The sequence below is a fragment of the Mollisia scopiformis genome, assembly GCF_001500285.1.
Source record: "Mollisia scopiformis unplaced genomic scaffold LY89scaffold_13, whole genome shotgun sequence".
Lineage (NCBI taxonomy): Eukaryota > Fungi > Ascomycota > Leotiomycetes > Helotiales > Mollisiaceae > Mollisia > Mollisia scopiformis.
The window spans coordinates 753,637-767,435 of NW_017263593.1; the positions used below are offsets into that span (position 1 = coordinate 753,637).

General features: G+C 47.7%; 4 protein-coding genes and 1 non-coding gene across 5 annotated transcripts; 3 read left to right on the plus strand and 2 right to left on the minus strand.

Annotated features, from left to right (window-relative positions):
• Nucleotides 1-103: 103 nt before the first annotated feature.
• On the plus strand, nucleotides 104-1,863 carry LY89DRAFT_685398 (FAD dependent oxidoreductase superfamily). Its single transcript, XM_018215074.1, has 4 exons — nucleotides 104-502; nucleotides 551-840; nucleotides 891-1,467; nucleotides 1,520-1,863. The coding sequence occupies exons 1-4, from the start codon at nucleotides 256-258 to the stop codon at nucleotides 1,780-1,782; spliced, it is 1,377 nt and encodes a 458-aa protein (XP_018070761.1). The 5' UTR covers nucleotides 104-255; the 3' UTR covers nucleotides 1,783-1,863.
• Nucleotides 1,864-1,972: 109 nt separating this feature from the next.
• LY89DRAFT_719130 (ornithine aminotransferase) lies at nucleotides 1,973-3,788 on the plus strand. Its single transcript, XM_018218471.1, has 7 exons — nucleotides 1,973-2,135; nucleotides 2,194-2,403; nucleotides 2,461-2,653; nucleotides 2,703-2,853; nucleotides 2,907-3,085; nucleotides 3,135-3,198; nucleotides 3,247-3,788. Exons 1-7 carry the CDS (start codon nucleotides 2,037-2,039, stop codon nucleotides 3,662-3,664), a joined length of 1,314 nt encoding a protein of 437 aa, XP_018070762.1. The 5' UTR covers nucleotides 1,973-2,036; the 3' UTR covers nucleotides 3,665-3,788.
• Nucleotides 3,789-4,024: 236 nt separating this feature from the next.
• LY89DRAFT_t37 lies at nucleotides 4,025-4,167 on the minus strand. The gene has a single exon. It is a non-coding gene; the product is annotated as a tRNA-His (tRNA).
• A 1,462-nt stretch (nucleotides 4,168-5,629) lies between these two features.
• On the plus strand, nucleotides 5,630-6,205 carry LY89DRAFT_685400 (uncharacterized protein). Its single transcript, XM_018215075.1, has one exon. The coding sequence runs from the start codon at nucleotides 5,678-5,680 to the stop codon at nucleotides 6,194-6,196; it is 519 nt and encodes a 172-aa protein (XP_018070763.1). The 5' UTR covers nucleotides 5,630-5,677; the 3' UTR covers nucleotides 6,197-6,205.
• Nucleotides 6,206-11,373: 5,168 nt separating this feature from the next.
• On the minus strand, nucleotides 11,374-12,469 carry LY89DRAFT_83687 (uncharacterized protein). Its single transcript, XM_018223443.1, has 2 exons — nucleotides 12,203-12,469; nucleotides 11,374-12,153 (listed from the first exon to the last, which is right to left on the minus strand). The coding sequence occupies exon 2, from the start codon at nucleotides 12,075-12,077 to the stop codon at nucleotides 11,457-11,459; it is 621 nt and encodes a 206-aa protein (XP_018070764.1). The 5' UTR covers nucleotides 12,078-12,153; nucleotides 12,203-12,469; the 3' UTR covers nucleotides 11,374-11,456.
• Between the last annotated feature and the right edge of the window lie 1,330 nt (nucleotides 12,470-13,799).

Sequence of the window (13,799 nt, forward strand, 5' to 3'; positions counted from 1 at the left end):
TTTATCCCACTTTCGAATCTGAACGCGCTCTCACGTGACGATCCCACCTTTCATGGACACTTCCACAGCACGTCTCGAGCTGTAGAAGTGTATCGGAGTGGGTCAATGATCGGGTATCAGCGCATTCCATGCGATTATGGGACGTAGCACTATTGACAGCTCTCAATGCGGAGTGAAGCGATAAGCTAGGCCGAGCCAGAGCTTTGTATGCCATCCCTCCATGAGCATCATTCAAGAAAATCACAGTCTGCAAACATGACGCATCTCGAAGATCCATTTCCCGTTCCAGATGCAACGCTTCCATTCTGGAGGACACAATTGCATGAATTAGACAATCACAGATCAACAAAAGACCTTCCCACAGAATGTGACGTCCTAATTATCGGAGCCGGATACTCTAGCGTAACCACAGCATATCATCTCCTCGACAACAATCCCTCACCACCATCAGTCGTCGTCTTAGAAGCTCGGGAAGCATGTTCCGGCGCAACAGGTCGCAACGGTAATACCCTTCCATGTTCTCAGAAAGGAGAAATCTGACAATTTGTAGGAGGACACATCAAACCGGACCTCTACTTCAACATCCTTCGGTATTCCCAAAAATACGGCCCCGAAAACGCAGCCGAGTTTGCAAAGTTCGAAGCAGCAAATGTTCTAGCAGTCAAGGATCTGGTAGAGAAAGAAGGTATTGATTGTGACTACCATCTCACGCGAGCTGTGGACGTGTATCTTGATCCCGCGCACGCGAAGCAGACGGAAGCTTCATATAGAGAACTTCAAAAGACTGGTCTTGCGACTTTGAGCGATGTGCAATTCGTGACTGGTGAGAATGCTGAGAGTGTTCGTCTCCTCCATATCTTAATTTTGGAGTAAGAATCTAAAGAAAATAGTTGTCAGGGGTAAAAGGAGCAAAAGCATGTTTCTCATTCACAGCAGCACATGTATGGCCTTACAAGCTAGTCATGCATCTTCTCTCCCTGATCGTCAAGAAGGGCGTCAATCTCCAAACCACGACTCCCGTGATATCAGTATCCGAAACTCCCAACTCGGACGGAACCTGGACAGTCACTACCCCTCGAGGATCCATCAGAGCGCGGAAAGTGGTCTTTGCTTCAAATGGATACACAGCAGGTATCGCGCCTCAATTTGCGCATAAAATCGTTCCGGTAAGGGGTATTTGTAGCAGGATCGTTACACCGGCTGGGAAGGATTCTCCGTTCTTGCCGTATACGTATAGTATCCGTTATGGACCTTCTCTGTATGATTATCTGATTCCGAGAGCGGATGGGAGTATTGTTGTTGGAGGCGCGAAGCAGGAGTTCTGGCATGAGAGGAAGTATTGGTATGGGAATACGGATGATAGTAAATTGATAGAGCCGGCGAAGAGTTATTTTGATGGGCTGATGCAGAGACATTTCAAGGGGTGGGCGGATAGTGGTGCTGTTACTGATAGGGTCTGGACAGGAAGTAAGTTTAATGTCTCGTGCTCTTGTTCGTGATAGGTACTGACTATATACAGTCATGGGTTGGAGTTCAGATTTCATGCCTTACGTTGGAGAAGTCCCAAATAAGCCAGGGCAACTTATCCTTGCCGGCTTTTCGGGTCACGGAATGCCGTTGATATGTCTTGCTTCGAAAGGAGTAGCTGAGATGCTGAAAGGGGAGAAATTCGAAGATACTGGGATCCCAAAGCTATTCAAGCCGAGTATGGAAAGATTGACGAGTGAGAAGAATGAAATTCTAGATAGTCTAGCGAAACCTGCTCCGCCTTCGAAATTGTAGATGGCAGTCTACGAATCTTCAAACGCAAGATGCTATGATAAAATTTATTACGTAAGAGCAATAAAACTCTTCTGATCAACGCCACATTCTGAGCGTCGTGTACTCCTTCTTCACAAAAGAAAGCACGTGATAGACTGCACCAAGAGTGGGAGAGGACTCAGATAAGCTATACTTATATAACTTGAAACACAAGTCATTGAGCGCGCATCTTCTTTTTCTGGAAACTTTGTAATCCAAATAGAAAACCAGACGTCATGACATCCTCCAAAAGTCCCTACACAATTTCCGCCAAGACTCAAGAAGTCGTAGATGACTACAGAAAATACGTGGCAGGGGGATTTGCTCCATATCCAGTACGAAGTTTCTTTCTGTACTTTATACTTCTGGGTTTCGTAGTCTAACATATATCAGGTAGCACTGACCCGAGTCCTGGGCTCTCAAGCATGGGACATCGACGAAAAACAATACATCGACTTCCTCTCGATGTACTCCGTTGTTAACATGGGACACAATCACCCTAAAATCCTCGCTGCGGCAATAAAAGCCATGTCGGAAGGTGCTGTGATAAATCTGCCCTTCCATAGTCCTTACTACGGTCAATTAGCAGAGAAGTTACATCAGGTTGGTCACTTCACTTCATGTGAGAGGGGAGGGAAGAGTTGATTTGGGATGAGATAGATGTTTGGATACGATAAATTCGTCGCAATGACAAGCGGTGCCGAAGCAGCTGATGCTGCGGTGAAGATCGCTAGGAAGTGGGGGTATTTGACGAAGAAGATTCCCGAGGGGAAGTGTCATATTTTGACGGCGGCGGCTTGTTATCATGGGGTCACGATCTCGACTGTTTCGTTGGCGAGTAAAAAGAGTCATTGTAAGTTCTTGTTCATATACTGATCGAAAGTGATTGTTGATTTGAAAAGTGTTTGGCCCATTTGTGCCAAGTGTTGGGTCCACGTCTCCGTCTGGGAAGGTGGTAGCGTTTGGGATGATTAATGATTTGAGGGAGGCTCTTGAACTTGATGGCGAGAGGATTGCTGCGTTTATGATTGAGCCGATTCAGGGCTCTGCGGGGTTGGTGCCTATTTGAACATGCATGAATGCTGGAGCTGACTGGAGACGTATAGGATCATCGTTCCACCAAAGGGATACTTAAAAGAGGTAGCAGAGCTGTGTAAGAAGCATAATGTACTATTCGTTTGCGATGAAGTACAGACAGGACTTGGTCGTACAGGAGCAGATCTTTGTCACTTGAGAGAAGGCGTTCGTCCTGATTTAGTGGTTCTTGGAAAAGCATTGGCGGGAGGTATGTTAAAGACCATGCTCACGTTACCAGTACTTGACGATTTTGACAGGAATGTATGCACTCTCCGGAGTCCTTGGAGACGACAATACCATGAGTCTGATCGATCCTTTCGAGTAAGTACTCCACAAAGCTCTGTACTCGTCTCCAACTGACTTGAAAAGAATCGGCTCAACAATGGCTGCCAACCCTGTAGGATGTTCAGCCGCAATCGCAGCACTCGACGTACTCGTCGATGAGCAACTGTCCTCACGAGCAAACGAAATGGGTGCTCTCCTCGTCTCCACGCTCTCGGCGGCCGACCTTCCCCACGTGAAAGAAATCACAGGCCACGGCCTCTTCTATGCTCTAGTCCTCGATGACAAGCCTCCAAAGGTTACCCCAAGACGGATCGTGTCGTTATTAGCGCAAAGAGGGGTACTAGCGAGTGCTGCCGGGCTGAAGAGGATTCGGATCTGTCCTCCGTTGACGATCAGTAAGGAGGAGTTACTGAAGGGCGTTGAGATTTTGATTGGTGTTTTTAAGGACATTGAGGATATGGGGGAGCTGCCTGCTGAGGTTTTAGTTGATGTCAGACATTAACGTATTATGATGCCAGGAAAAGTGATAGGCTGAGAGAGCAATGTTGAATCACGTGAAGTACTGATGGGTTGTGCGCTCGCTTCCACGATTGATACATGCTCAAGAAGTTAAAAATACAAAAGAGAATTGCTAGCTCATGTGCTTCTTTTCCTCTCAGAAGACGATGACTAACATCATTGTGCTTTGTTTTCTCGATACTAAAACACTAGCTTCGGCGTTTTCGGCTAATATAAAAAAAGCTCAACACCAGGAAAAGCACATCAACAGATAAAGAAAGAATATTTTCTAAGTTACGTTGTTTACAAAAGCATCTCTCACTTCTATCAACGTGCTCCAAAAAATATTTCAAAAAGAGATCTTTGCGTTCGCCGGGAATCGAACCCGGGGCCCATCGACGCTTGGAGGACAGAATCCTTTGGCAACTGCTTGAAATTAGAAGGTGTTTAATTTTGCTTTCAAGCGGAAGAACATACCGATGGATTTTACCACTAAACCACAAACGCTGTTTCCAATGATTGGATGACGTGAACTTTCCATATTTAAAAGAATGAAGGGAGTAGAAAAGTTTGCGTTTGTACATAGCGCTTTGTGGGGATCCACTTGGATTAGCCGAGTTACAGGGGGTGGAGAGGAGCCGAGCGAAGAAGGAGTCAGGAGTGAGGAGATGAGGAATGTCAATGCTGAATATTGTCATGTTCGGATATCATCAGGAATCGTCTTGATAGATAACCTTAGCAGCCACGCAGAAACTCACTGAGTGCTCGTCCTCTCCCGCCATATGCGCAAAACGCGCTGTCCGCGCTATATGTGCTATTAATATGATGGGCATATCTAGATTTTTCTGTTTGACTTCGAATTATTATCTCACTCGACTTCTCACACTTCTTATCTCATTGGGGCTCAGGCAAACATCTCTGTTATCAAAGGAACTGATGGGGGAGTCATAGCCGACGCTGGGCCAAACTTGGAACTTGCTTCGTAAACTTGAGACTTGGGAATTGGGATGTCGTTATTCTTGTTGTGTAAAAGTTAGAAGTCATCCACATAAGTGATGAAAGTAACTTTCTGTTGAACCAACTACCGCCCGAAAAAAGCGCACTGAGTGTCAGTATGGGATGCTTTCATTCACACTTCCAGTTTTGTCCGAGTCTACGAGTCCTGCTTGCCGGTAGAAAACCATGGCCGGAAGTGAGGAACTTACCATTATTCCCAGTAACAAGTCTTAGTAAGATGCAAATTTGTGGTCACATTCCTGTATAGAATGTGGAATGGAGTACTTGGGCGCTATCGTCAAGCGAGTCCAGCATACCTAATCTTTCCTTCGCACTGCATCTTCGAGTTCCAGTCCCGTACCAACACATATTAGCGCACTTAATGGCACGAGTGTCCTCACGTTTAGTGCCTTTTGATCTTTTATAAAAGAAAGTAAACTTCTGGAATCCACCGCATCATTCCTTCATTTTCGCAACTGGAAAATTCGTTGTTTTTTTTTCGGTATCAACGAACCATTCTTCAACACATCCATTCATTACAATGTCACCACGTAAAGCCAAAGCAGATTCTCCAAAGAAAGTCAAACCCTCCAAGGAAGCCGCATCTCCCGCAGCTCGCGTCACGCGCTCCGGCGGCATCAACAAATCAGCAGCGCCTGAATCTCAAACTCGAGCTTCTCGTGCTCCCGCTCCAGTCGTCATGGCTGCCGCTTTCCGAGAATTCAAGACCATCCAGCTTTGGACTGAGCCGCTCTCATTATACGTGCATACGGTGGTTTACGCAATCGACCATGACTGGCAGCCCTTTCATGGCATTGTTGTTGAGAAATGCTTCCCTGGTCGCACGCAAACAACCGATTGTCAAAACATTGTCGACGATGTGGAGCAAAACACTCTTCGACCGTTCCTCAAAGCTATTCCGAAATCTACCGTCTACGCAAAGTATCCCGAAAACTTCCTCCAAGCGAACGACAACGAGTTGGACAGTTGCTTCTTGAAGTATCCTCCATTGCATACCTATATGCCTGTAAAGGATCTTACGGAAGAGCCTCCAAGCGAAATTTCTCAAGCATTGCTTGTCGAAGCCAGGATCTACGAGTCATTCCGGGACTTGCCTCACCCTCATATCCTCCAGTATAAGGGCTGCGTTGTACGAGACGGACGTATTGTCGCATTGGCTCTTCCCAAGCTCCCCGAGACCTTGGGTGCGCGGATCGAAGACGAGACCAGGCCGATCGATGGAGTGAAAGTCTATGAAGAAGTTTCCGCTGGGCTGCGCTACCTTCACTCACTTGGGCTTGCACACAACGATATCGCCCCTTCGAACATTATGTTGCGGGAGGACGATACGGCGGTTATCATCGACTTTGGTTCTTGTGCGAAGGAAGGAGAGGCGACCAGTGGCACGGTATCGGTTGGCTGGTCGCTGAATGGTCCCAAGTCCGAGAAGAGAAAGGATAAACATGCACTGGAGGTTTTGAAAAAGTACCTCGAAGACCCATTGCATCGGGACCCATTCCACCAATATGAGGAGATTTGAGGCTCTGGCGTAATGGTATGAGTGAAGAAGAAGGATGTCTAGAAGAATGGTGGGTACGGACTGGAACACTACTCCACATTAGGCCTTATCGCAAGTATAAAGGCTCAGCTCCTGGCATTAGAAATAAAACAATCTCTTTCCCCGTACGATTCCACTTCTACCTCCTCCTCTCCTCTCCGTCCGGACGCCGGAGCAAGTGTAACTTTCAACTGAATACTTCTTTGTAAACAACTTTTCTTTTTTTTTAAATATTATTATAATCAAAGTCAAATTGACTCATTTTCACAACAGCTACTTATATTCTTAACTTTAAATATTGCGGTCAGTCGTAAATGTCAACCAACGTGCACGCGTCCATGTTGTTCTTTCAACTTCTTTGTATCGCAAATCGAATTACTTATATATTTTATGTACGGCAGCAACTTGGGACATGAAAGTCTCATGCATAATAGTATAATAAGTCTGAAGTGTTTAAAGTGCAGAAAAAGCTTGAATTGCTATGAAATTACCAATTGCACCATCCCTGAGCTCTTGCACTCAATACACTAGCTCCGCCAGCTCTCTAAATGCACCAACTCTCTGAATACACTAGCTCTCTAAATACACCAATTCTAAGTATAGCAAAAGTGATAGAGAATGAAAAAAAAGAGAAGTGGGAAAAGCAGAACATTATGATTCTCAGGGGCTAAGCTACTCTAATCTAATCAAGGAGTGCTCGGGTGCTCGGTTTTCAAGAAATAAGAGTGTCCACAGCTCTACCCGAGCACTCCCGCCCCTTGCTCTATATATAGATGTTCTCATAAAGCTAAGGCAGCTCTATTTTCTTTTTCTATTAAAGTGAAAACTTCTCTTTAAACAAAATCCTCTTCTTTTTGCATCACTTTCTAGGCATGTAGCCATGCGGTGCTATGAGCCGGTGCATTCAGAGAGCTGGTGCACTCCGAGAGCTAGTGCATTCAACAAGTTGGTACAGCTAGAGAGCTAGTGCTAGAACACAATAGTAGCAATCAGTGTAGTTAGCATGCTAAAAGAAAAATGGCCTTTGGGAAGGGTTGGCCTTAATTTTGTGATAATTTAATGCTTTTTGCCCTTCACACTATCATACTATCATACGTGCTACTTTTGTGTCCTAAGTTCCTGCTGTATCTATGACGTTTATCCTGAACATTCTGGTAAGAATGTGGACGTCTATTTCATTAGATGGATATTCCGTAGGTAGCCAGAGAAACATTCTTTGCGTGTACTTCGCAGCTTAATCACGGCCATGAAGACAAACTCAAACCCCAAAATTATTGATGGGTGCTTGTCGAAGCCTAACATCTTGCTCGTTATGGCCAGAAGAAATGGCAAAGAGCACTGTCGATAATGCGACGATCATTGCGTACAGATGAATATATTTTGTTCAGCTGTTGTAGGACACTGGGCCATATTTATCATTAATTCATTGTGGATTTTGAAGTTTTGCAAAACAACGACGGAGAGCATATAATTAGTTTGGATCTAGGGGGAGAGAAAGCCGCCCTTTCTCACGGTGTTGGTGAGAGTTAGGTTGGTAGGTAGGTCCTTTGCCAAGATCTTTCTGGATTACACAAGAGGTAGAGGAGGAAAAGGAACGAGAGGAAAGTAAATTTGAAGTTCAAGCAAAGGTTCACGAGTGTCAAGGTGAACCGTGTTTCCTCTTGCTCCCTCATGCTTGAAAATACTCTTGATGAAGCTGTACTTGAGAAATCTAATGAGCTAAAGCTATTTGACTTAAGTTATCTCTGCTTATAAGCAATTCGTACTTGTGGACTGATCAGCTTCCACAAATCCCTTGACCGAGCACGACACTTCGCTTCAGAGGGATTTCTAACAATGTCGCACGCTTGCATGAACCGCCACAACAAAGAAGCTCATTGCGTTGAAGAGAGGGGAAGAACCAGAAAAACTATCAACTGAGAACTTCTCGAAAACATGTTTGGCCAAGTCACTCTCATTCATCAAAATACAGGTGGGTCAAGCCAGCAATTCATCTACTTTGAGTCCTGAATGGTATTAAGATTATGCAGCTTGAACTTCGAAGCTTGCTTCGAGAACGTCTCCCAAAAAGGACTCAATGAATATGCATCTGCAGGAAACTGGTTCCAGCATGAGATCGTTGCAGTGCTAATGTCGTGACTTCGACGCAGTGCTTGTGATATGCATGGTTTGAATCTTCGTGTCCCCCACGATACTAGGAGACCTGTGAGCTCGCAACTTTGTTCTGTAGACAGAGATACGTTCATCGACACGTGTACAAACAATCCTGAACACGAATCCAGTTCTCACTTGAGAGAGGTACATCCGCAGGTACTGCTTTGCATCCGAAGCAATATCTTCAGCGCATAAATGCAGGGCAACCCAAAGGGTCTCATTTCAGGAACCGACTCACGCGAACTTGCGGTGAGATCTTGGATCATGGAAGATGAGATGGAGCTCACGGGTACATCCGTCCGTTCTGTCTGTCTGGATTAGGAAATTCGAGATGTGTACCAGGTACCCGGATAGGTGAGGTAATGGGATCTCTTTCAGATAAGAGATTGATTCAGTGATCGAGGGTAAGTTCCGTACCTTACCTGCCTTCGAGAAGGTTCTGCGGGTGTTCGAGGCGGTGGATCAAGTTCGATTCAGATGTAGAGGGTGATTAGTGATGGTGCATAGAAGTATGATGGAAAAGGAAGCGAATGCGAGAGTAAAATGGTGTCTGAGACGAGAGGAAATGAAAGATGAGACGAGGCAAGAAAAAAACAAAGACTTGAAATTAACCTTGATTGGAAATGCTCGAATGATATGAAGAGGAAGATCTTAATACACGGACATATAGAGAAGGGGAGTAAGCTATTTACCTCGTCAGGGGCCGTGCCGTGTAGATGCAGCCTTAACACGTGGGACTAGATCTCGAGAGGTTTCACAATCTGGACCCGCGGAAATGGTTGTCGATTTCTGCATGTCATCGTTAGCTTCGATCAAGCACAATACCAGCATGGCTGGTCATCACGTAGACAGAATTCTCCCCCACGCACCAGTAAGTAGTAAGATATATTCTTCGCGCGATGGAAGATGCCGCTGTCACTTTTCTAGAAGACTTGCATGAGACCTTTGAGGATCCTTGGCAACGGCGGACGAGGGACAAATTGTCCTCTTTGAACATTGTCTCAAGGTAAAATCAGCCATCAGCCATCAGCCATTGATGATGGATATTGACTGATCCCGGAGAGAGCGTCCTGCAGGCAATGGTTGATTTACGAGAGAAAGACGCCTCTGTTTCTCAACTGAATACGCCACGGTGATGTGATTTGAAGGAAGCCATGTGGCGTCCAAGAGAGGAGGGCGGCATTCTCACCGCTAAATAGCACAACGTGCATAATGCGAGGGTGCTGGCACGTGGCTCATGCTTGTGAAATTTTACACAGGCTATCCGTTCATTGCTTTTGAGAGACACAATCCTGGATGGGATGTCCAGTTACCGATGCCTGTCCCATGTTAAGCTGAATATGTCTTCTGATAAGGATGTTTGAGATGTCATGCAGGAGTTCAACGATGGCGTTGCGATGGTGGACGGGAGATCGCTCCCGTTCTCCAGGTATCCAATGTCGGCCAGTTGCAGCACGTCAATTACGAACGGTCCCAACGATTTGGTCGTTCGCTGTTGTGCCGTGATTGAGGACAAGGATCTAGTTTGTCAATTCAGGGGATAAAATAAACTAAACTGATTGAAATAAAAAGCAACTTCGCCCTCGCCCCTCGAATCGTACGATACCTATCCCTAACCGACGCACTTGATCGGATACGGTTGCAGTGACATATAAGAAAAGCCATGAAGGCTGACTACCGCACCCGACATCGGGATGTGCCGAATCCAGTGGAAGATATACGGCCGTAGGAGGACAGCTTCATTTATTCGACGACGCGGGTGAAAGGGCCCTTGAAGGTTCAAGCAATTCTGTTAGCTCAGAAGTCTTGACGCTGGTTGCTGAAGGCATATTTCAGTCTTAGGAATCGAGAAGAAGTGGGAAAGCACAAGGGCTCGAGGACTTTGTGCTACCACAACTCGATCTGACATGTCCCAACGGTGGACGGCGTCCATTCGTAGGGTGAGATTCCCGCAGTGTCACGCAAGTGAGTAAGTCAGTGGATCTCGGACGATCGTAACTTTAATTCTGCTGTGATCAATTGATGATCTTCGTGCTCTTGGTCTACCTAGGAAAGGTCGGCGAGAAAAGGGACCTTGCATCGTGCAACGAACTGAATGTCGTGATACTCGAATTTATTACGCACTGAATGAACGGATGATCAGCGTTCGACCAGATGAATGGTGCGTGGAGAGCAAATGCAATTCAAGAGGTCGCGGCCACGGGTCATCCTTCCTCGTACGGAGTAGGTATCACCTCAGTGATCAGCCTTCGAATAAGGTTAAGCTTGGCAGATCTTCCCCTGGATCGTCGCTCCTGGGATTGAAGAAAAGAAAGAAAAGAGGAGGTGTTGAGATGCGGGAACAAAGAAAAGAAAGTTTAAGATCTGGGACATTGTTTATACTAGGTGTTTAGCGTCGATCAGCTCATGTGTCAAGGCAACTCAAGACGATGTTGAAAATAGAACCTGATATTGGGCAACAATGCAGGAAAGAAGAAGACTTGGTCATGTATAGCTGGGGTTTGGAATCGTACCTTTGCTGCAAACTTGATACCATTCGAGGAAGGAAATCGTGCAACGGCGCTAAAAGCAGCTTAGCCCAATAGGAAGTAGCGTTCCAGTCCTAGCGCTAAACATATTTTGACTTCCTCTTCCTATCATCAACGTTCGATGCGATGTGCAGTACAGCAACAAGAATCGGCAACCCGGTTTGTGCCTGCATTGATCTTCCTTGAAATACGCGTCTAGTGGCTTGACATTGAAAGCCATCTTGCTCTCGTTCATTGCGCCCATTCGCGCATCTGTGCATTGCATTCAGCTGACAGATGCACCACGGACTCGGCTGGGGTGATCTCTCCCAAGATTCTCAGCCACCATTCTCCCGCAGCGAGGATCTTTCTTGCTGCGGACCCTGAACGAACGGGTTGCAGCGAGGAGAAGGAAACGTCTCACCTTTCTGTATGACAATCGCTCGCAGCTATACCATCCAAAGATAAGCGTACCCCTCGTCGCGTGGCAGGAGGAGAGGAAAAGCGCGCTATCTCCGGCTCCAGGCCGTTCGTTCGTTCTTCATCGGCATTGCTGGGCTGGATCCATGACAAGTCGAAGCTCACGATAACCCCTGCGTGCCAGAAGATCCAGGACCAATGACGAAGATGCAGCGAGCAGCATGATGATCGAAAGCAGCGTCGCGCACCCTGGCGGTGACGAACTGCTGTGGCCGCGCCTCGCCTTCCAGTCGCTGGACTAGTGCCGTCTGCCAGATGCAAAGATGCGATGCGGGCTGCTCGAGATGTGATGCGACGCAATGCAGGGACCTCCAGGCCGAATGCAAGATGAGAAGTGCCAGCAGCAAAAGGACGAAAGAGAGCAGAGACAGAGATCGGAGAGCACAACAGCGGTGAAAGTGCCGCCCCAGGCTGCGTGCTGCCCTTCTGCCCTTCTGGAAATCAATCAACTGCTTCGGTCGTAGTCTGCTAGTGAAAAGGGGGTCAGGCTGCTGCTCTCGGGAGCGTGGCCGAGAAGCCCTGTCCAGTGGCGGTACGGGGCTCCTTGTTAGTGCATCTGGCCAGTAATGTGAGGTGAGAATGACCTGACACTCCCGAGCACCCAGGCGTCGATCACTGCCTGCATGTCTCCCGTCGTGATTCGTTGTGCTGCAACACCATCGACGCCCACCACACCTGCGGCCACCACCGACCTCTTTCGACCTTTTCCACCTCTCCACCATCGCAGGCGTTGAGCAAAATTCAATCTCGCAATATTGGTGGACAAGCTGCGTTCCCCTTTAGGATTCTCGGCGGTGGCTAGCGGACCGCGATCAGCACCTGCAAATGCTTGACAAATATTTCATACTATTGGACTGGCGATTAATTTCCATATGCCTGGCTGATCCCGCGCTGGCCCGAATTTGATCCCGTGAGGAGGCAGGTCGAGGAGCGTTTGGACGAGACTGACTGACGAGGGCAACCGAGGAGCTGATGATGATTGACTCGTATTGCGCAACGGATTTTGGTGACGACGGGACTGCCGCCCATATTACTTCCCCATAGCAGCGAATTCTGGTTTCGTCTGGTTTGGTTTGTGCGGACGAACCAGATATGGGTGAGATGGGATTAAGATGAGATGAGATGAGATGAGATTTGGTGACACTGGTGGTTAAATGCCATGTCACGTTTGGCCTGAGTGGTGGACGTGAGATAGAGTCGCAAGTGCCGGGTCGATCAACTCAAACCGGCACCTACAGTGGACTGGGACAGGCTCTGAAAACCAGCCTGCCAAGCTATGGGATCGGATCGTAGTGCAGAAGTCGTGGTCACGCTCGCCGCATCGCACAGAGTGACGTTGGATGGTGACTTCTGTCCGCCGGCTCCGAGTGAGTGGATTGCGAAGGGTAGCTGCATAAGACTACTGTGTTTGGCTCGACTCTGTGACTGCTGGTCACCAGTGAGGCAGGATTAATTTGATGATTTGCGGTGCATATGCTGCATGCACGCAATGGAATGGAAAAGGAGCAACGACGCAGCAGCAATGCAATAGCTGGCCGCTGTTAAGCCAGAGGCATGCAAATTCTCACGAGAAGGCTTGTGGCATATCAAAAACTTTCTACGGGTTGGACATCATTCACCAAGGTGGAGCAAAGCTTGACGATGGGATTGGTGACGGCGCCCTGCTGAGTCTCCAAGGAGAAGCTCCAGAGGCGTCTGCTCCGTCCCCCGTAAGCATGTCGGTCTGCATGGACTGGGATGGGTGGACATGGGCTGGCGTACAGGGCTGTCTAACCCCGAGCAGGGCCAAGGGCTACTTACTGTATTTCTTTTCTATTTTTGCTGCGTGCATGAGCCGAAAGAGCGATGGACTGGGGACTGTTGATGGACTGCACACTGTGGAGCGACGGCTAGCGAGCTTCTGGTGCCCTTTAGGCTGTCAGCGTTCACTAAAACATCCCGAAAGCTACCCTGGCCCGCCTAGCCTAGCTTCTAGCGAGCACCCCGAACTGTTTCTGCTCTCAGCATCCCGGAGGCCTGCGCCTACAACCCTGCATCCTAGAGCATCATGACCCTGTCAGGTTCTCCCTGTCCAATGAAGCTCTGCCCGTAACCCTGCGCCGAAAAAATTTCCTGGGAAATTTCCTGAGCAGAGGAAAGAGGAAATGATGAGGAGAGCGAGGAAGAGCTCAGAGCTCAGAGCTCAGCACCTGTCCTGTCCTTTCTCTCCTCTTCAGGCAGCGCGGAAAGGTTCAAGCTCTTCTGACGAGACAGCTGCTGTGGACAGATGATACCGCCTCCGCCTGTTGCGTTATACACCCCTAGAAGCTCCCACACACAGCTTTGTACCGCCTTGGAGCCCACCGCTGCGTTGCCTACCTTACGACAACCAAGCTGAAGACACTAGAACGTCTACCTCCACCACCGACAGCAACGACAAAAGGAGGCGTGCTCCTGCTCGTACG